The following is a 17,716-nucleotide window of genomic DNA, read 5'->3' on the forward strand; positions in this document are numbered from 1 at the left end:
TAGGGAAGATTATGAGCGTTAAACAAATTTTCTGAAGGGGGCCTTATTTGTAGCTTAGGGTCTATTATGGACCGATCCTCATCTTGGATCATATAAAACTTATTTATGTAGAATTTCATCACTATACTCGTACTTTTGTAACAGATGTGCCCATTAAAACAGTTTTTCGGAAGTCCACTTGTATGGGGGCTATCCGAAAGCGTGAACCGATATTCTGCATTTTCAAACAAACCTTTCCTATAGAGAATATTTGCGAAAATTGCAATTCTCTATCTTGTTCCGTTCAGACTCTATCGTGCTTTCAACAGACAGACAAACGGATAGACAGACATGGCTTAGAATTTAATAAGGACCCAGAATATATATACTTTTGTGGGTCTATGACCAATATTTCGATGTTTTACAAACGGAATAACAAAAATATACCCCCATCTTTTTTAATGGTGGGCATAAAAATAAGTATGCTGAGTGAATGCAAATCTTTAGTAATTAGTTTTTAGAATTTTTTTGTTCTCAAAAAAGTCATATTTGCTTTTCTATAATAAATAACATTGAAACATAAAATGTTTTAAAATTGTCACATTTTCAAATATCCAAAAAATCGAAAGAGTTCTTTCATATTTAAAATTACTGTACTGTTAGCAAACACACACCGGATGTTGATAAGAACCACAAAGACGCGTGTCTCAGTGCAGCCAACTTTGCTCATGTTTACCAAATGCCTTGTTGCAATTTATACGCAAAAGATGGCGCAACTGATATTTCATAAAATATCTTTAAATGTTTATTTTACTTATATTATTAATCAAAATATATGAAAAAAATAATTACTAAAAAGATATTTATATACGTTTTTAATAGCTTATAAGGCGTTATCAATGATTTTTTATTTACACATTTTACAACGATGTCAACTGTACCTATTAAAATACAACAGTGTACTAAAAATGCTACTAAAAATACAACACCGTGCATGGTTGACTAAACGAAAAATGGCTAACTCAGAGCCCTGCGCCGACAAACATTAAAAATGTCGTAGGCTTAATCTTAAAATTTCGACAGCGACTTTAAATTAGCTGTAAGGCGGCTAAGTTTTTAACAATATATAATGTATTGTTTCTAGATAAAGAGCTAAGTTTTCAGATTTATATATAATTTTTTTAACAATATATTAATGTATTGTTTCTATTACTTTGAGTAAACATTTCACTTGTATTTTTAACCAAACTATAAGAATAACTTTTACATCTTAAAGTTATAGAAGTTATTTAATACGTTTTAAATGTATTATTTTATATTAATCCCCGATTTTAAATAAGAATAATTAAAATAATTCTGATTTTTCAAATATTTGACCACTTTTTAGTCCCATGGAATTCGTTTTTATATATGTTTTGTTTCCATATAACGTGCGAATTATTCAAAATATGACAAAATAATACAAGTCGCATTATGGTGAAAAATGTACGGCGGCGGCGGCTTTGAAATTTTCTTCGGCGGCTAGATTTAGTCGGCTCAGGTTTCTAGGCTAACGCCAAAAATTTCAGCAAATTTTTTTGTTTGTGGAATAAAAAATTTTTCAATTTAATATTAAACCCAAATAAAATGCTTCAAATATTATAAATTTATAATAAAAATATTTTTTAAACAATTCTCCATGAAATAATATAAAGAGTCGTAGAAGGGAAATAAAGAAATTATAGAAAAAAGTGTTTGAAAATTGAAGCCAATCAATTTGCCCAAGTTCGCGTGTATGTAAGAAAAATACGGAAGAAAAAAGTGTGCTTTGCCAAATTCTCATGAAAGAATAATAAAAATCACGCTAAGAAAAAAGAATAAAACGCAAAAAAAAATATAAATTAATAACAAAAGAATTTTTTTAAAAAATCAACAATTTTCAACAAGAAAATTAAGAAATATTTAAGATAATTGTGAAATTCATTTTGAGTGTATGAAAAATTGTGAAAATTCTGGCTACGATTGAATAAGAGGGTGTCTCCTCTAACGTAGAGCGCGCTCGGTTGTCCGTGGTCTTGTTTTTTTGTTTTTGCTTCGTTGAGACTCCGCTGGGCGAGACACATAGACTTTCGGGCTCGTCGACGCGCACTCGTTTCATGTTGGTGGTTCAATTTAGTTGGTCTGCAAACGTCAGTGTGTGCGGATTTAAAGGCTGTCGTTGTCTTGTTTACCGTGCCTGCTGTTTGTTCTGCTACTAAAGACCTCAGTCTGTCAGAAAGGCAGACGGACGTAGAAACCAGAAATTTTAATTTACAAGACAATTAAAAAGAAAAAAACAACGTGTTAATGTTACCTTTAAAGGCCATAAAAAACGTAATATTAAATGGCGCTCGGATAACAAAACTACATCGAATCAAATACCTATTTTGTAAAGTAAAGGAATAAAAAATCCTTAATGTAAAATATTAAAAAAAAACAAAAATATATACTAAAAGGTAATTTGCATTTTAAAATGTAGGTATAATAACTAAAGTTAAATGTTTTACAATTGTGCTGTGTTTTTGATGCTCAACATATTGTGTACTAGTTGTTTTGTTGGTTGTTTTAGTTTTTAGTTGCTAAAAAAAATTTTGCTAAAAGAAGAAAAAGGCGCGTGTTTTTATTTGTGATAAAAAACTATTTGTACATTCATAATATGGTTTCAGATTTTTATGTTTTTGTTTCTTTTTCCTTTTCTTTGTCTTTATCTATTTCATTTATTCGAAAATTGTTTTTGTTTTTATTTTGTCTTGCTTTTAAAGATAGTAGGAATGTATATAAATATTTTGTTTGTGTATTTTAATAATATAGTGATTCCCCAATAGACAATTTAAAGTTAAAATTAATATGCAAATACTGATAATTCTCTTATTTGCAACAAAAGTGTCTTAATATAAAATGGCTAAACATTTACAAAACAATAATTTGCAGCTGCTTAGTTTTGTAAATATAAGACCATAATTGTACTGCGACTTACTAATGTTTTTGTTTGCTGGGTTTCTAATCTTTTTTGTTGTTGTTTTTTTTTCTTTGTACATATTTATCAAAGATATTGTGTGTTTGTAAAATTGTGCATACAAAAGAAGTAAAATAAAAGAAAAATGAAACATGTGGTGTGTGTAAAATCAACGAAGTAGAAGAAGAACTGCTGGTGTCAAAATTGATTTTTTTGTTTTGTTTACATTTTGTTATGAATAAATATTAATCGTTAAAATTGTTGTAAAAAATAAGTAAACATTTTGGATTTTTCAATGAATTTGAACATTTTTTCTTTGATTTTATTAATTAATTATTAAAATTTAAAACTTTTTAAATCGCTTTAAACTAGAAAGTGGCTATGGCTTCAAATTCAATTGAAGTATGTAAACAAAAGACAAAAAATTAAGTTAACCTAACAAATGTTAAAGCGCAGCGTGCTTCAAAAACATGTTATTAATATAAATATAATATAAATAGAGCATTTAAAAAGTTAATATTAAAAAGAAACCTTTAAATAGTTCTGTACGTATCTATGCAACAATATTTACATGATGCTGTTGTAGTAACAGCTACGACTAAACAATTCTCTGGCCCGGGTGATCTGCACATAGTTCCATGCTTTTAAATTGTTTGCCACTTGTACCGCGTTTGTCCATAAATCCGTTGGGCAACGTGAAGAAGGGTTGAACAGTTGAACGTGTAGTACGTAAGATGAGGGACGGCACTGTTGTCATTAAGTCGATCACTCCAACGCGGGTGATCTGCACATAATTCCAGGCTTTAAAATTTTGTGCTACTTGTACCGCGTTTGTCAATAAGTCCGTTGGACAACGTGAAGAAGCTCCAACAAGATTCCCAAGATTTTATATAAAAATACAACAAAGAATATTCAATTTTATTAGAGATGAAGATCTCTTTTTATTTAAACCAAAATATTATCTTGTAGATCTTATTGTATCATTCTTCCGAAGAATTGAACACATTTTTATGAATGTCGCTTAATACTGCTGAATACGAGTTGTAAGTAATCTGTCGGATATTTTCTGTCATACATGGAATGCTAATTTAATGTTAAAGTTAGAAACACTTCTCCAGGAGAAAGTCATTATTATCTGTCTGAGAACACCTTCGTCATTAGTAAATTGTTATCAGTTCAGAATTCTAACTTTACGATAAAATGTGTTGTAAAATGTGTATGTATGTATATATGAATGTATGTGTGTATGTATGTATGTATGTATGTATGTATGTATGTATGTATGTACACAGAAGTTGTTTTTGCAACATCGCTACACCTATCAAAGCATCCATAAATGGACCAATATGTAACTATGGGTTTTGTTATAATACTGAAAAGTACTGAATGTGTCAAATTACGAGATCTACATTACTTTATCTCCACATACCAATCTAGAACCTAAATATGAATTCATTTTTTTTTTTTTTTTTTTTTTGTAAAAATCTTTTCTATGGGACTGCATTTAAATCACTGAATACCAGGGATAGATTAGACCCCGACTTAAATCACAGAACAAAATATAATTTGAACATCTAAAATTCATTAGGTACTTAATGGCCCGATACTCGATTTGAGTTATTTTAAATTACAACGCCAAACTGTTTAATCGATGACCGTTGAGTCATTAGATTTACTACATCATTGTTGTTTTTCATAAAAAATGCTGTTCTAATTTCTACGTTGTTGTTAGTTTAATTTTTATATAGAATCCTATTACAGTTGCCATTTTAAACAACTAATCATTATTTCCTTTTCATCATTTTCAGTTGAAATCCCAAATAAATTATGGAAACTATTAATCAACCACCAGAAACAAATTCGATAAATATTACAAGCATTCTGGACTCTAATATCACACAAGATTCACCACAAACTATCGAAGATGTAGAGACAGAAGATTCCAATAGTATGAAACAACATATAAGCGAACATGAAGATGATGAATTACTCAATGAATCGACAACAGCAGAAGAAAATATAAGTGAAACCACAAATATTCAATTAACAGAAGTGGACAAAATAGAAGACGATATTGTTGGTAATAATGATGAAGAACCAATGGATATAAGTAGCACTGAAGATACTGATGATGTAACTGAAAACCAAAAGACTCAAAATGACAGTGAACTACAACAGGTGGAAGCGATAGCGCAACCGCAACCACAGCCACAAAATGTGGAAAATAGTAAAAATAATAACATAACAGATGATGTAGATGCAGATATGAGTGGTGAATATGACGAATCAATTTCAAATGAAACTAAAAAATTCAAATATGAAGTATCTAAAACTGATACCGAAGAAGATGAATTATTAAAATCGGATAATGAAGATGAACATATTGAAGATCAAAATGAAAACAAAACAAACGCCTTGGATAGTATCTCTATGGAACAGGAAGAAGAGTTACTAAAGAGTGAAGATGAGGATGATGATAATAAAGTGGAGAGTAAAGAAGAAAAAGAAGTTTTAAATATAAAAGAGGTAACAGAAAGTGAACATAAAAATGAAGTTTTACAAACAAATGAAATTGCTAAGGAGGTGGAAGAGGAGGTGTTACAACTCAGTACTCAAGATTTGGAAGAGTTAGAGGAAACCTCTATTAAAGAAATACAAAATGACATAGAAACAAAACAGGAAGTGGTTTCAAGTACAAGCAATACTTGTGCGGAAAAAGAAAATGATGAAGAACATCAACAAATTGCAACAAATATGGTTAGAGAAAAGAACGAAGATAATAGTCAGACGTTAGAATCTACTGTTACAACTGCCCAACCATCTAGAGTTAAAAAGAATGCAGAAAATCATCGAATTTTATATCAATTTGATTTAGACGATGACAGTAGCAGTCAAGATAGTTATAAAAACAATAAAACTCCATCACCACCAACTCCAACTAGCGGAAATAAAGATGAATATGATGATGCAAAAGATGATACCACAATCAGTCCTAAGCACGATTCACAACAAAATATTTTCGAAACTATAGATATAAAAGAAGTTGATAATAATGAAAGCGGAAACGAAGAGCACGAAGATAGTGAGAATGAAGAAACTAAACAAACGGAAAAATATCCTTCTGAACCTCCCAAAAGTTTTGATTCTCCTAAAAGTGTTAACGAAAATGTTAATCCCACTGTTAGATCACCTCTAGGCGCTTCTCCTATAAGTGAAAAAGCATTTAGTGATAATAATGTAGATGGAGAAGATGATAACGATGAATTAAGAAAACAACCGGATATTACAACTTTTCAGTCTCCAACAGTAGCTTCTCCCAAAAGCGAAGTATCAAGTAGTGATGAAGAGAATTTAATGGATCAAAACAATGAAGCTGACGACAAATCAAGCAAACTAGCAGATTCATGGAATTCAGAAAATCCACCAAACGACGAAAAGGCATGTGAAAGTGAAAAAACCTTCATTGAAGAAAATTCATTAGATAGGCAGCTAAAAGATCTCGATGATGAGAAGGAATCATTCCAATCACCTAAATTAAATGGTGATCATGATTCGCCGGATCGTTTTAATACACCAGAGCATAATGATAACTCTAATGACGGTAACATCAAGTACAACGATGAAACAAGTCATTTAACAAAGTCACGAAAAACATCATGTGATTCGAATTTCCTGCCTTCTTCTCCCCAACATCAGTCAACATTTATTTTTCCACAAAATAAGGAATTTGATAGTGAATTTCCAAAAGAAATTGATGAGATGGACTCATCTATTGGAGAGCAAGAAACTGAAATAAGTAATCATAATGAACACAAAACAGAAATTGAATCTGATAATGATGAAAGTAACTTAAAGATTAATGAAAATAGTGGAGAACATCATAATGACAGTGATGTTGATGATGCTATTGATACTGGTAACAAATCTGAAGTTACATTACCACCTCCAGCTGCAACAAACGAACACGAAGACGATGAAGCCAGCCGTTCCTCATTAGCTTCGTCAGCTTCCTGTTCAACTACCACATCATCCTCACAACAATTAGTTATTGATCATCCCATGGATGATGTTAAAGAGGAAAAAGTTAAACCTTTAAAAATCACCCTAAAACGAAAATTATCCAACTCAAGTGATGATGGTGATTCTATGGGTCCTCAACAAAAACAAGTACATTTGTATATAGAAAATCCCATGACAGAGGAAAGTCAGAAATCATTACCCTCCTTAAATGATGATCTCAAAGAAGAGTTAGAACCTGAAAGTGCTAAAGACATTCAGCTGGAGGAAAATATGGAAATTGAAGAAAGTGCACAGCATGAAACTACAGAAACTAATATGACCGAACTTGAACCGGAAAAAAACAATTTTGCAGTGGAGAATAATGAAGACAAGGTAAGTATTTTTGTTTTATGTAATATAAGAAACGTGTTAAGTAACTCATTTCCATTTATTTTTTTAGCCTTCACTATTTAAACCAGAAACTGAAGATCCCTCCACATTTAAGTCTTTACTCCTGCAGCAGTTGGAAAAGCCCTTAGCAATGCCAAATATAATGGCTAACCACAGTCTGTCACCACTCACTACCTCGCCTATAACTTATGCGCCAGCTCTATTACCAACACCACTACCACAGCCTTTAGTGGATATACCAATACCTACACCGCCACCTCCTCTTCCGGCGCCTCCTCCCCCTCCGCCACAGGCAACCGGCGTTACAAAATATTTATGTTTCAAGTGTAAAACAGGAAGTTTTGATACATTTGCGGCATTAACAGAACATCAGAACACATGTTTAGTTTCTCACTCACTATTTCCCTTTAATCAAGCGTTAATGCCGCCACCAATATCCACACCACCAGCTCCTCTCAATATTGTTAAAAGCTCAACCTCTATAACAACAACAAAAACAGCTGATTTTACAGAATTAAAAGAAATAATAACACCTCCAGCACAGCCCGCAGTTGCCAGTACAAAGAAACGTTATTACAAATGTTCCACCTGTAATACATTCCATGAAAATTGGAATTTATTTCTGCACATACGTGAACAACACAATCGTCACATGTGTTTGTATTGTGTACGTTTCTTTCCTACCGCTGAAAAGTTGGCATTGCATTTAGAAATTAAACATGATTTGGAACAGAATCATTTCAATTCCGAAGAGGCTTTACGTAAAAGTATACCGATGTTGGAGGGTTATGCTTTGGAAACCCGATTCCTTATGTGCTGTACCTGCCAACATATCTTTATGGAAAATGAACAATTTTCTCAACATGATTGCACGGAATACATAAAACCTTGCTCTCTGTGTGGTCAAAAGGGTCGTCATACTAATCAATGTAAAGCTCATCCTGATAGTAAACGTTTCTCCAAATTGAAAAAGAAAAAGGAGAAACATTTGCAGCCCTTGGAATCTGGGGCTGCTGCTCCCTCGGCACCAGTTTCTAATGAAAGGTATGTATTAGGTATTTCTTATTTGATTTAATTTGTTCACTTATTTCTTATGTTTACAGAATCGAAAAGAACTTTACTGTTCCACCCATAACCATAAGTAATCATAATATCAATCCCACCATTATTTCCAATTCCAATTTGAACTGTGATAGTGGTCGTGCTGAAAAAAGTCTGCGACCACCAACAACCATTAATTCTATGCATAGTGAAGATAGTAACAGTAGTAGTAATATGGTTATTGATGAATCATGCAACACAAATCATCTGCTGCCACCTGCACAAATACCGCCACAAACCAACAACAACTCATTACTTGGGACACAACAACAAGCACAAGTAACAAGTGTACCATTTGAACCAGACCTACCACCAGACCGAGAACCGAAGCAACCCGAAGCAATTCCAGAACCTTTGCCGCCACTTAAACTAGTGGTGCCCAAATTTAAGTTACGTGTTCCCAAAGAGTTTCAAAAGTCTGTGGATGATGCTCTCTCCACCTCAGATAGTGAGGAATATGTAGAGGAGGAGGATGAAGAAGAAGCTGAAGAAGAGGAAGTTAATGTAGAAGAAAAAGAAAAGCATGAACAGGAAAATAAGCTTAATAGTGAAACTGAAAGAGATTCCGCCCTTATAACTAATGCAGCATTAGCAGTAACCTCTGCACCAGCACCACCAGTAGAAACGGCACAAAATTCATTGTTAGCTGAATCTACACCGGCCAATTCTCAAGATATGGAAAATGAGCGCAACTCTGCTACAGAATCCGCCACAGAAGCTGGAAATTCACAAGACGATGTGGCCTATGATAGCGGAGCAGACAATAAAAACAAATCACAAATTCCTCCCTTATCATTAGAGGACGATGATTCCCTCGATGAGCCCAACTCCAATCTTGTGCGTATAATGCAAGAAATCGAACGTACTAAAATGGACATTAAGCGCACCAAGAAAACCTCGCATCGTCACAGTAAAACTTTTGCTCTACCAAGACAACCAACCATTTCACAATCTAGCAATAGAACCGCCGATCACAATTGGTCACCAACACCACCAGCCTCACCTAACTCACGTTGGTTTACGCCAAGACGTTCGACCATATCGCAAAGTGGAGAGGAACAACTTCAGAAAACGCCACAACATCAACAGTTTCTACTGCCTCCTCCCAGTCCGGTTAAACAGTTTGGCAATCCACAGGAGCGTCGTGATACCATTGGCAGTGATATGATGGATATTGATGAAACGATTACATCACAACCAACACAAATTATTTTTAGGTAAGTTGAAGATAAAGTTTAGCCTTAAATATTCTCTAAAAGTTGTCGTAGTGAGGATGAAGAGGTAACAATCGAGCAATTTCTAATTACAACATTTTATTTTACAGCAATCAATTACGTCCATCCGACAACGAAAATTTCCACACTTCAAGCGAAAGTATCGACCTCAAATCTAATAATGAACCTGTTGCGGATAGTCAAATAACTGACAATGAAACATCTATATCAGATGCCAACAATACTGTTGTGGAAACTGAACAATTTGACAGGCCACCAGAATCACCCTTGGCACAACCAACCCAACAACAAGAACAAGTAGAGCAGGAAAACACAAAATTAGACATTGAAAATGTACAAACAGAGAAAGAAAAGATACCAGATATACCAGATACTCCAGAGAAAATGGATATTTCCCTAACACAATCTACAGAAAATGAAAAGGCAGACATGAGTATAAGTGAACATCACGATGAGGAAGAGGAGGAAGAAGGTGAAGATGATACTGAAATTGATGTATGTGATAATAAAGATCAAGAAGAAAATATTCATGTAACTGATAATGAAAAACCACTAGAAGTGGAAAAATTACCACCAGCCGATGGCATAGAGGTGGCAAATGAAGATACTGTCACAGTAGATTTGCAATTGGATCGACCTTTAGATAAATATGAAATTATTGATTTTGTACGCATCTGCTTGAAGGCCTCCTATCCCCTTTGCCTGTATTGTAATCATGCACGGCGCATAGCAGTAAATGGCAAAAGTTTAGTCTTGCACATTATAGGACATCATCGTTTTACCGCCACCGTGGATAGTATAACAGCGGAAGAACTTTTGCCCTCTACTATAGTAACAAAATTGAAAAGTTTTCTACCCGATCTAGAGGAACACTATTTCAACTCGAACAGTTATTGCACCTATGGTGAAGGTTCATTTATAAATCCCTTCAATGAACGTATATTTGAATGTTTTCAATGTCGTTTTGTCACCGCCACGCATAAAGAACTCTATTTGCACAATCGCAAGATGCATTTACGTACGGCCATTTTATGTTTTATGTGTCGTGCAAATTTCTTTAGTTTCAGCGAGATCTTGTGTCACATATGTCCCGGAATACCCAATAAGGTTTCAGTATTTGATGTTAAATTTCGTTGTTGTCTCTGCGAGTTGGACAATATACCATCACCGTTTCGTCTGATGGTTCATTTGCGCAAGAAACATTTTGCTTGTGATGTTTGTCTGGAAGACTGTCGTGATCAGAGCAAACTGTCTTCGCATGTGTGGAAACATAAATTACATCACTTGTGTTATCGTTGTGGCATTGCGTATCGCAATAAATTGGACATAACAAAGCATCTATTTTGGAAGCATGGTACTGAGAGTACTCTATGCAAAAGATGCCTGCAAAAGAGATGGCGTCATGTTTATCATTTTTGCATTCCACCCACCAATTTTGTGTGTGAAGTGTGTAATCTCTGCTTCTCCAAGGCAATGTACTTGCGAGTACACAAACGTTTACACAGTGGTGACTTGCGTTATCCGTGTATAGAGGATAACTGTGAGGAGAAGTTTATATCTAGAAAGCTTTTGCTTAAGCATGCTTTGCTACATCAAGTACTGCCACCCGTAGAGCCAGAGGATAAGGAACAGGAAACTGCAACTGTTTTGGAAAATAAGGAAAATGAGCTTGCTGCAAGTAAAGAGCCCAGTGCAGATGATGATAAGTTAGCAAACAACTTGCCAAACATAAAACAAGAAGTTATCGAGATTAAAAAGGAACCTCTAGATGAATCTGAAATTGAAAATGAGAATCTACTTAAACAGGAGAAAAGTGAAAGGACTGAGAAAGAAGAGGATGATGACGATAAAAAGAAGAATGAGCTACAAGATTCGAAAAATAGTGATATAAAAGAAAAGAAGCGTTTAAGTTCAAGTGAACCGCGTAAAAAGCGTAAGAAGAGTAAGCGATCCAAAGAGCTATTGGATGATTTAAATCTAACAGCTCCCAATCTCTCGGAATCGGATTCTAGCGATGACTCCGATAGCGATTCGGATTCAAAAACCAAAAGTGAAATAGATGCCATGCCGCGTGTAATGTTATCTCCGCCTTCAGAAGCGGAAAACGAAGATAAAGAAAATAAATCCTCAGAAACTGTAGAGCCGGGTCAAGTATTAGATATTTGGAAAAACTTCCTTAAAACTCAACAGGGCTCAAGTACAGTGGAAGAATTAGAACGCCTTAAGGCAGCCAATGAAGAAAATAAACAACCTAAGCGCGTACCTGTGCATGTAGCTTGCTCCGATCATGATTATTGTAAGATAGAACCAGACCCTCCACCGCCACCACCACCAGCTCCAAAACCGGATATTACTGAACAAAAAGATGAGTTTAAGAAACCTGCAGCAGAGGTAACATCTACACCTGAAACCTCACCCACTAAAAGGAAACAAAGTAAATCTCCCAGACGCCGTTTATCTTCGAAAAGATCAGATGCTTCATCCTCGTCTAGCGATTCTAGCTCTAGTTCCGATTCAAGTTGCTCTTGTGGTTCTAACTGTTCTTGTTCTTCATCCGACTCCGATTCGTCTTCCTCTTCATCATCTTCAGATGATAGCGATTCATCTATGGCCTCCAACAATTCAGTGCGTAAACGTCATCGCAAAAAGTCAGAGCGTGATCGCATGCGTAAACGTAGCGAAAGTATTTCACCTCTAAAACAACATAAACTTTCAGTTTCCATTACTGAGGTCATTAATGTGGATGATGAGGAAGCGGCTAAGGAACCTGAAAAGGTTGAAGAACGTCCTCCTTCGCCACCCAAAGAGCCGCTATTCTATGAAAGTGATTTGGAAACAAATGAATCCGAGACTGACGAAGAATTCTATGATGAACATCCGCAAAAGTTGGCCAATGAATTATTGGCACAAAAACGGGCACAACTTATGGCACAAACTAGACTCTCACCTTCACATAATTACGACATAGTGGAGAATAGTCGTCCCTCGACACCATCTCTACCCGAAGAAGTGGCCACAAATGAAAAACCAAAAATAAAAGTTAAAAAGAAGAAACGTGATCGTAAATCGTCTTGCAAGGGACAAGGTTTCCACGCGAATCATGCTCCAGCAACGGAACAAGCTATTGCGCCGGCGCAAACTGTTCTAGAGGTACAGCAGCCCGTAAATGCTATGATGCAGGTGTTGCCACCACAACAACCAACAGCACTTTCTCTTCCTGCTGCTCCTGTCACACTTATAAATCCAGTGATAGATTCACAACATACACAAACAAACAGTTTATACACTACTCCTTTAAATATAATGCCACAAACTATTTATGCACCACCACCACCTGTAGAACAGACAACTTTAACGCCGCGTCCTTTAACAATGCCGCCATATGGCAATTCACATCGCATGAGTGAAGGCAGCAGCTGTTCTGATGCGGATGGTTCACTCAAACGTTCAAAACGCCAAAGAAGACCCAACAAATTCTATGGTTATACTAGCGATGATGAAAATCTTATCAATGGACCACCTTTAATGATAGGCACTCGAGCTTTTAAACCACAACCACCACCCCAATTAACTTGGCACAAGGACGATTTGCCTACACCCTCAAAAAGTATTTTGAATAATAAAAACAAAACGCCAAGAACACCTAAAACTCCAGCTACTCCAGGAAATCCATTCCTTAGTAGTTTAAGCTCTTCGAGTAATAAAAAGAAATCTAGATTATCTTTAACGGGAGGAGAGAAATCGGCACGTAAGAGACCGGCTAAGAAAAAGGAGGCTAAAGCAGAAAACAAATTCCCTCCTATACCAACGTTGAAAATAAGACCCTCACAGATTGGTCTGAACACCACTATCAATCACTCAAGTAATAAAACTGGCAATTATAATACTACCGATGAAACCAGCAGTGATGAGGAGGCAACCAAAGGACAGTTTTCAGCTACAAGTAGTTTTAATGCTACAATGGTTAAGCAAACTATGGCGGCGGCAGCGGCACCACCACCTGCCATTGTATTACCCTCACAGCCACCACCACCGCCTACACCACAGACTACCGCCTTCAATCATCGAATACCACCAGCACTCTTGCCCAATCCCGACTTTGCCACACTACAATACTTTAAAGCCAATAACATACGTTATCCCATACGACCACCAGCTGGGGCCAGACAACCGCGTGAAGGAGAATCGGTTTACTGCTATTGCCGCTGTCCCTATGACGAGGTATCCGAAATGATAGCCTGTGATGGTGAAAATTGTCTTATAGAATGGTTTCACTTTGAATGTGTGGGCATAATGGTGGCACCTCAGGGTAAATGGTTTTGTGCCGAATGTCGACCAAAATACTCTGAGGAATTGTATCCTTCGACAGCAACGGGTCAGTTAAATGTCTAGTGTAAATATTGTGATCATACAAATAATTGCTCATCATGTTTGAAAACTGTATATATGGACTACCTCTCACTCTGTCGCTCTTTCAATGTAATATTACGGTTAGACACTCTTTTTTATTACTTTTCTTTATTCTCTCTTAATGTTTGTTGTTGAAATTTAGACACTGTATATCAACTAGAAATAATAGGAAAGGCTCAATTTTCGTTTTTTTTTCTTTTTCTTTAATTACAACAATGAAAATTTACTTAAAGGAAACACACAAAATTTGTTTATTCTAACACTAATAAAAACAAACGCCAAAATACGCTTATTATATGATAAAAAATTATTTACTAAATAGATTTTGGTTTTTAGTTTAATTCTATTTTTTTTTTTATTAAAACTCATAACTAAACTTTTTGGATACAATAATAAGAATTATTATGAACTTGAAATACAATATTTAATAAAATTTATTAAGCTAAAATCTATTAAACAATCTTAATTTGATTGTAATAGAAACAAAAGAAAGAAATATATTTACTTGAACTCTGGGAATATAATTTATGTTCATGTTTAATTTTTTCTCTCTCTTTCTCTTACTTTAAACTAACTTTAAAATATAAAATAGAGTTTAACATTAATATATAAATTAATTATATTATAAGCTATATAAATAAAAACTTAATTATATTAAAATTAAACAAACAAACAAAACAAAATAAGTTTTATGTAAATATTATAAATATTTCTTTCTAGTTGCAAACAAAAACGAAAATATAATGCTACCAATTAATTAAATAATTACATTTAATGGAATTATTTGTTTAAAACTTATTTAACTATTTAATTTTTATATATAAAAAAAGTTTTTCTTTTTTAACATACATTTGTAATTAATTCTTTTTTTTTAATTTTTATTCATTTTATTATTTTTTCTTTCTTTTTTATGTAAAAATTTTGTACATTTTTTTTTTATAAATTTTTATTTTGATTACCCAGAAACAAACAAACAAACAATTACGTATTATGTTTTCACTTACGTAAATTAACTGTGTATATTATTATATAATATTGAATACTATTATTATATTTAAAACAATAAAATACTTTAACTTTAATCATTAAATAAATTCTATTATAACAAAATATATATTAAAACAAAAGAAAATACAAATAATACTACAACTTGCAAAATAAATAAATAAATCTAAATAAACTCTTAAAGATATGCAAACATTTTGCATAATTCTTTAAAACTCTATATATTATAAAATGAAACAAAATTGTCTAAAGTGTTTTTATTTCAATCGTATCTACATATAATAAATTTCATGTTATCTATGAATTTTTTTCATAATATTTATGAATCAAAATAATAATAATACTATACTTACGAAATAGTTCATAATAATTATGAAAAAGTTTCTAACTTTTATGAAAAAAAATTCTTAAAAAGTTTTTCTTTGAAAATTTTTTTAACATTAATGATTATTATTCATATATATGAAGAATATCAGTGAAATCATCAACATGTCCTGGAGTTGTTGTAACAGGTTAGCTCTAACTGTATGTTGTTCTCAGGGGAAAAAACTTCCAGCTGTTGCTGAGTTGACATTATTTGGCCAATTGAGAATCGGGTCGTTCCGGAGAGGAGATTCAATTGTCGTGAGAACGATGGAGTTGTTGTTGTTGTTTTAACGATTCGATTGTGGCCAATAGTTCTTTCCTTAGAAAAAATCTATCGGTTGATTCAGTTTTTTGACAATCGTATGACAGCTGAGCTGACAATCTTTAGCTAAGTATGACTCGGGTGGTTCCGGAGCGAAGATCAGATAGTTGTAGGAACGAGTTGTTATTGTAACATATAAAACAATATTCTGGTAGATCGGAGGTGTTCTATTCTGGTAGATCGGGAGTGGTGGGTTCGATTCCAACCTTAGGCACTGGTTAAGGAGCGCACAACAGGTTCGACAGAGGCCTAAGTGTATTTACATACAGTTTTTAGGGCGGTATTTTGGGAGCTTTATTGTGACCACACTGGAGCAGTATAATTAAACTCAGGCCGACCAATCATTTTATATGTAGCTAACAAGGTTTCTTAATCCATACCCCTAGTGCTGCCGGCTAGTGCTTTGAGGACCTTGATTCTACTTCGCAATTTGTGTGTGAATGCAGTAGCGTAAGCTAAGGAAGTAAATAGGCTATCAAATATGATCTCCAAGATTTTTGGATGATGTACGGTCGGAAGATGGTAAAAAGTGTTGTTGTCGACTTCACTAGTGTAATTGCTGGTTACATGCAGTGAAGAAAGAATGGCCCCTATTTTGCATTTCAATTCGAATCGAAATTTTCTCCGTTTGGCAACATTGGTATTCTGCATTTCGATTCGACTCTCCGATACATAAACAACAACTTACAAAAACGTAGATACGATCGTAACGCAGAATACACACGTTTGTAAAGCATTGAAACGAAATGGAATTGCTTCTTTTTCTTACGATTCAGTTTTTTGTTGGAATAACTTTTTTGATCGTTGCAGAATAGGGGTGAATGTATTTCGCGACCATAACCACTCATAAATAGTAGTACAATGGATTGCGTATTATCATCAACACTTGATGTGAGGGATACCAATATATTTTAGGACTAGATAGACGCAGTCTAAGGATTGGATCAGGCTTGGATCAGATGGTTTTATGTAACCACCTGTTAAATTTAAAGGTCAACCTGACCTCTATATGATGGTCCTATGTCTAGCTTTTTGCTAAGCTTTCGCATTGGGCAAATAAAACCCCAGCTATCGGTAATAAAAGTATTGGCAATCATGCCAGAAGACGCTTACTCGCGTCGTCTGTTGCAATCAATGATGTAAATATCGATATAATTGCGATCAAAATATCTTTTTACTGAATTGTTTACTTCATCTCCTGCTATTTTGAATTCGAATCGACATTTTTTCGTTAAAAAGCTTTGATATTCTTCATTTTGATGGCATTGTCAAGCACTGAAACGAACTTAATTGATTGTAATTTTTTCTGTGATTCCATTTCTTGTTGTTCGAGTACCGCTAGGGCGGGTTTTTCTTTGTTTAGACCTAGTTTATTCTATTTTTCAGTAATCAGTAATGTTACCTTAGTTTAACTGAGGGTCAATAGCCTAAGTTATGCTATACGCACAATTGGCACGAACGACGAATTTATTATTTTCGAATATTCGAAATTATATTCGAAAATTCGAAGTTATGTTCGAAAAATTTTTTATGCTCTTAAAATAACCTCTGGGTCATAAAAATTAAGTTCGAAAAATTTTTAAAACCAGTTCTGGTCGCCAAAATTGTCTGAAATCTGTGAGTTTGGAGTACACTCGATGATACTACAATGGTATGTTGGAATATTTAAAATTAAATTCGAAAAAATCTCAATATTAGGGATATTCACAGAAATATAATTTTACTTCTTTTTGAGGCCAATTTCTTACATTTTCTAATTTCGAAATAATATTCGAATAAATTTTAAAGCTGTTAAAATTATCTCAAAATCGTGGAGATTCACAAAAATAGGATTTTTGTTCCTTTTTCTTACTTTTTCCAATTTCGAACAAATAAATTTTGAAACAAATTCGCAGTAAGAATAATTTGATTGTG

The 17,716-nt window shown here is 34.0% G+C and overlaps 1 protein-coding gene across 1 annotated transcript; it reads left to right on the forward strand.

Moving 5' to 3' along the window:
* The first annotated feature begins 1,487 nt into the window (after positions 1 to 1,487).
* LOC111679745 lies at positions 1,488 to 14,766 on the forward strand. The gene is made up of 5 exons (XM_023441341.2): positions 1,488 to 2,453; positions 4,762 to 7,345; positions 7,413 to 8,407; positions 8,467 to 9,681; positions 9,789 to 14,766. The coding sequence occupies exons 2-5, from the start codon at positions 4,781 to 4,783 to the stop codon at positions 14,089 to 14,091; spliced, it is 9,078 nt and encodes a 3,025-aa protein (XP_023297109.2). The 5' UTR covers positions 1,488 to 2,453; positions 4,762 to 4,780; the 3' UTR covers positions 14,092 to 14,766.
* Positions 14,767 to 17,716: the final 2,950 nt, after the last annotated feature.

This window comes from Lucilia cuprina, chromosome 6 (genome assembly GCF_022045245.1).
Source record: "Lucilia cuprina isolate Lc7/37 chromosome 6, ASM2204524v1, whole genome shotgun sequence".
Lineage (NCBI taxonomy): Eukaryota > Metazoa > Arthropoda > Insecta > Diptera > Calliphoridae > Lucilia > Lucilia cuprina.

Coding starts and splice junctions, on each gene's coding strand:
- LOC111679745 (XM_023441341.2), top strand. CDS start 4,781: ATGGAAACTATTAATCAACCACCAGAAACAAATTCGATAAATATTACA. Junction 7,346..7,412: donor TGGAGAATAATGAAGACAAG/GTAAGTATTTTT, acceptor TTATTTTTTTAG/CCTTCACTATTTAAACCAGA. Junction 9,682..9,788: donor CCAACACAAATTATTTTTAG/GTAAGTTGAAGA, acceptor TTTATTTTACAG/CAATCAATTACGTCCATCCG.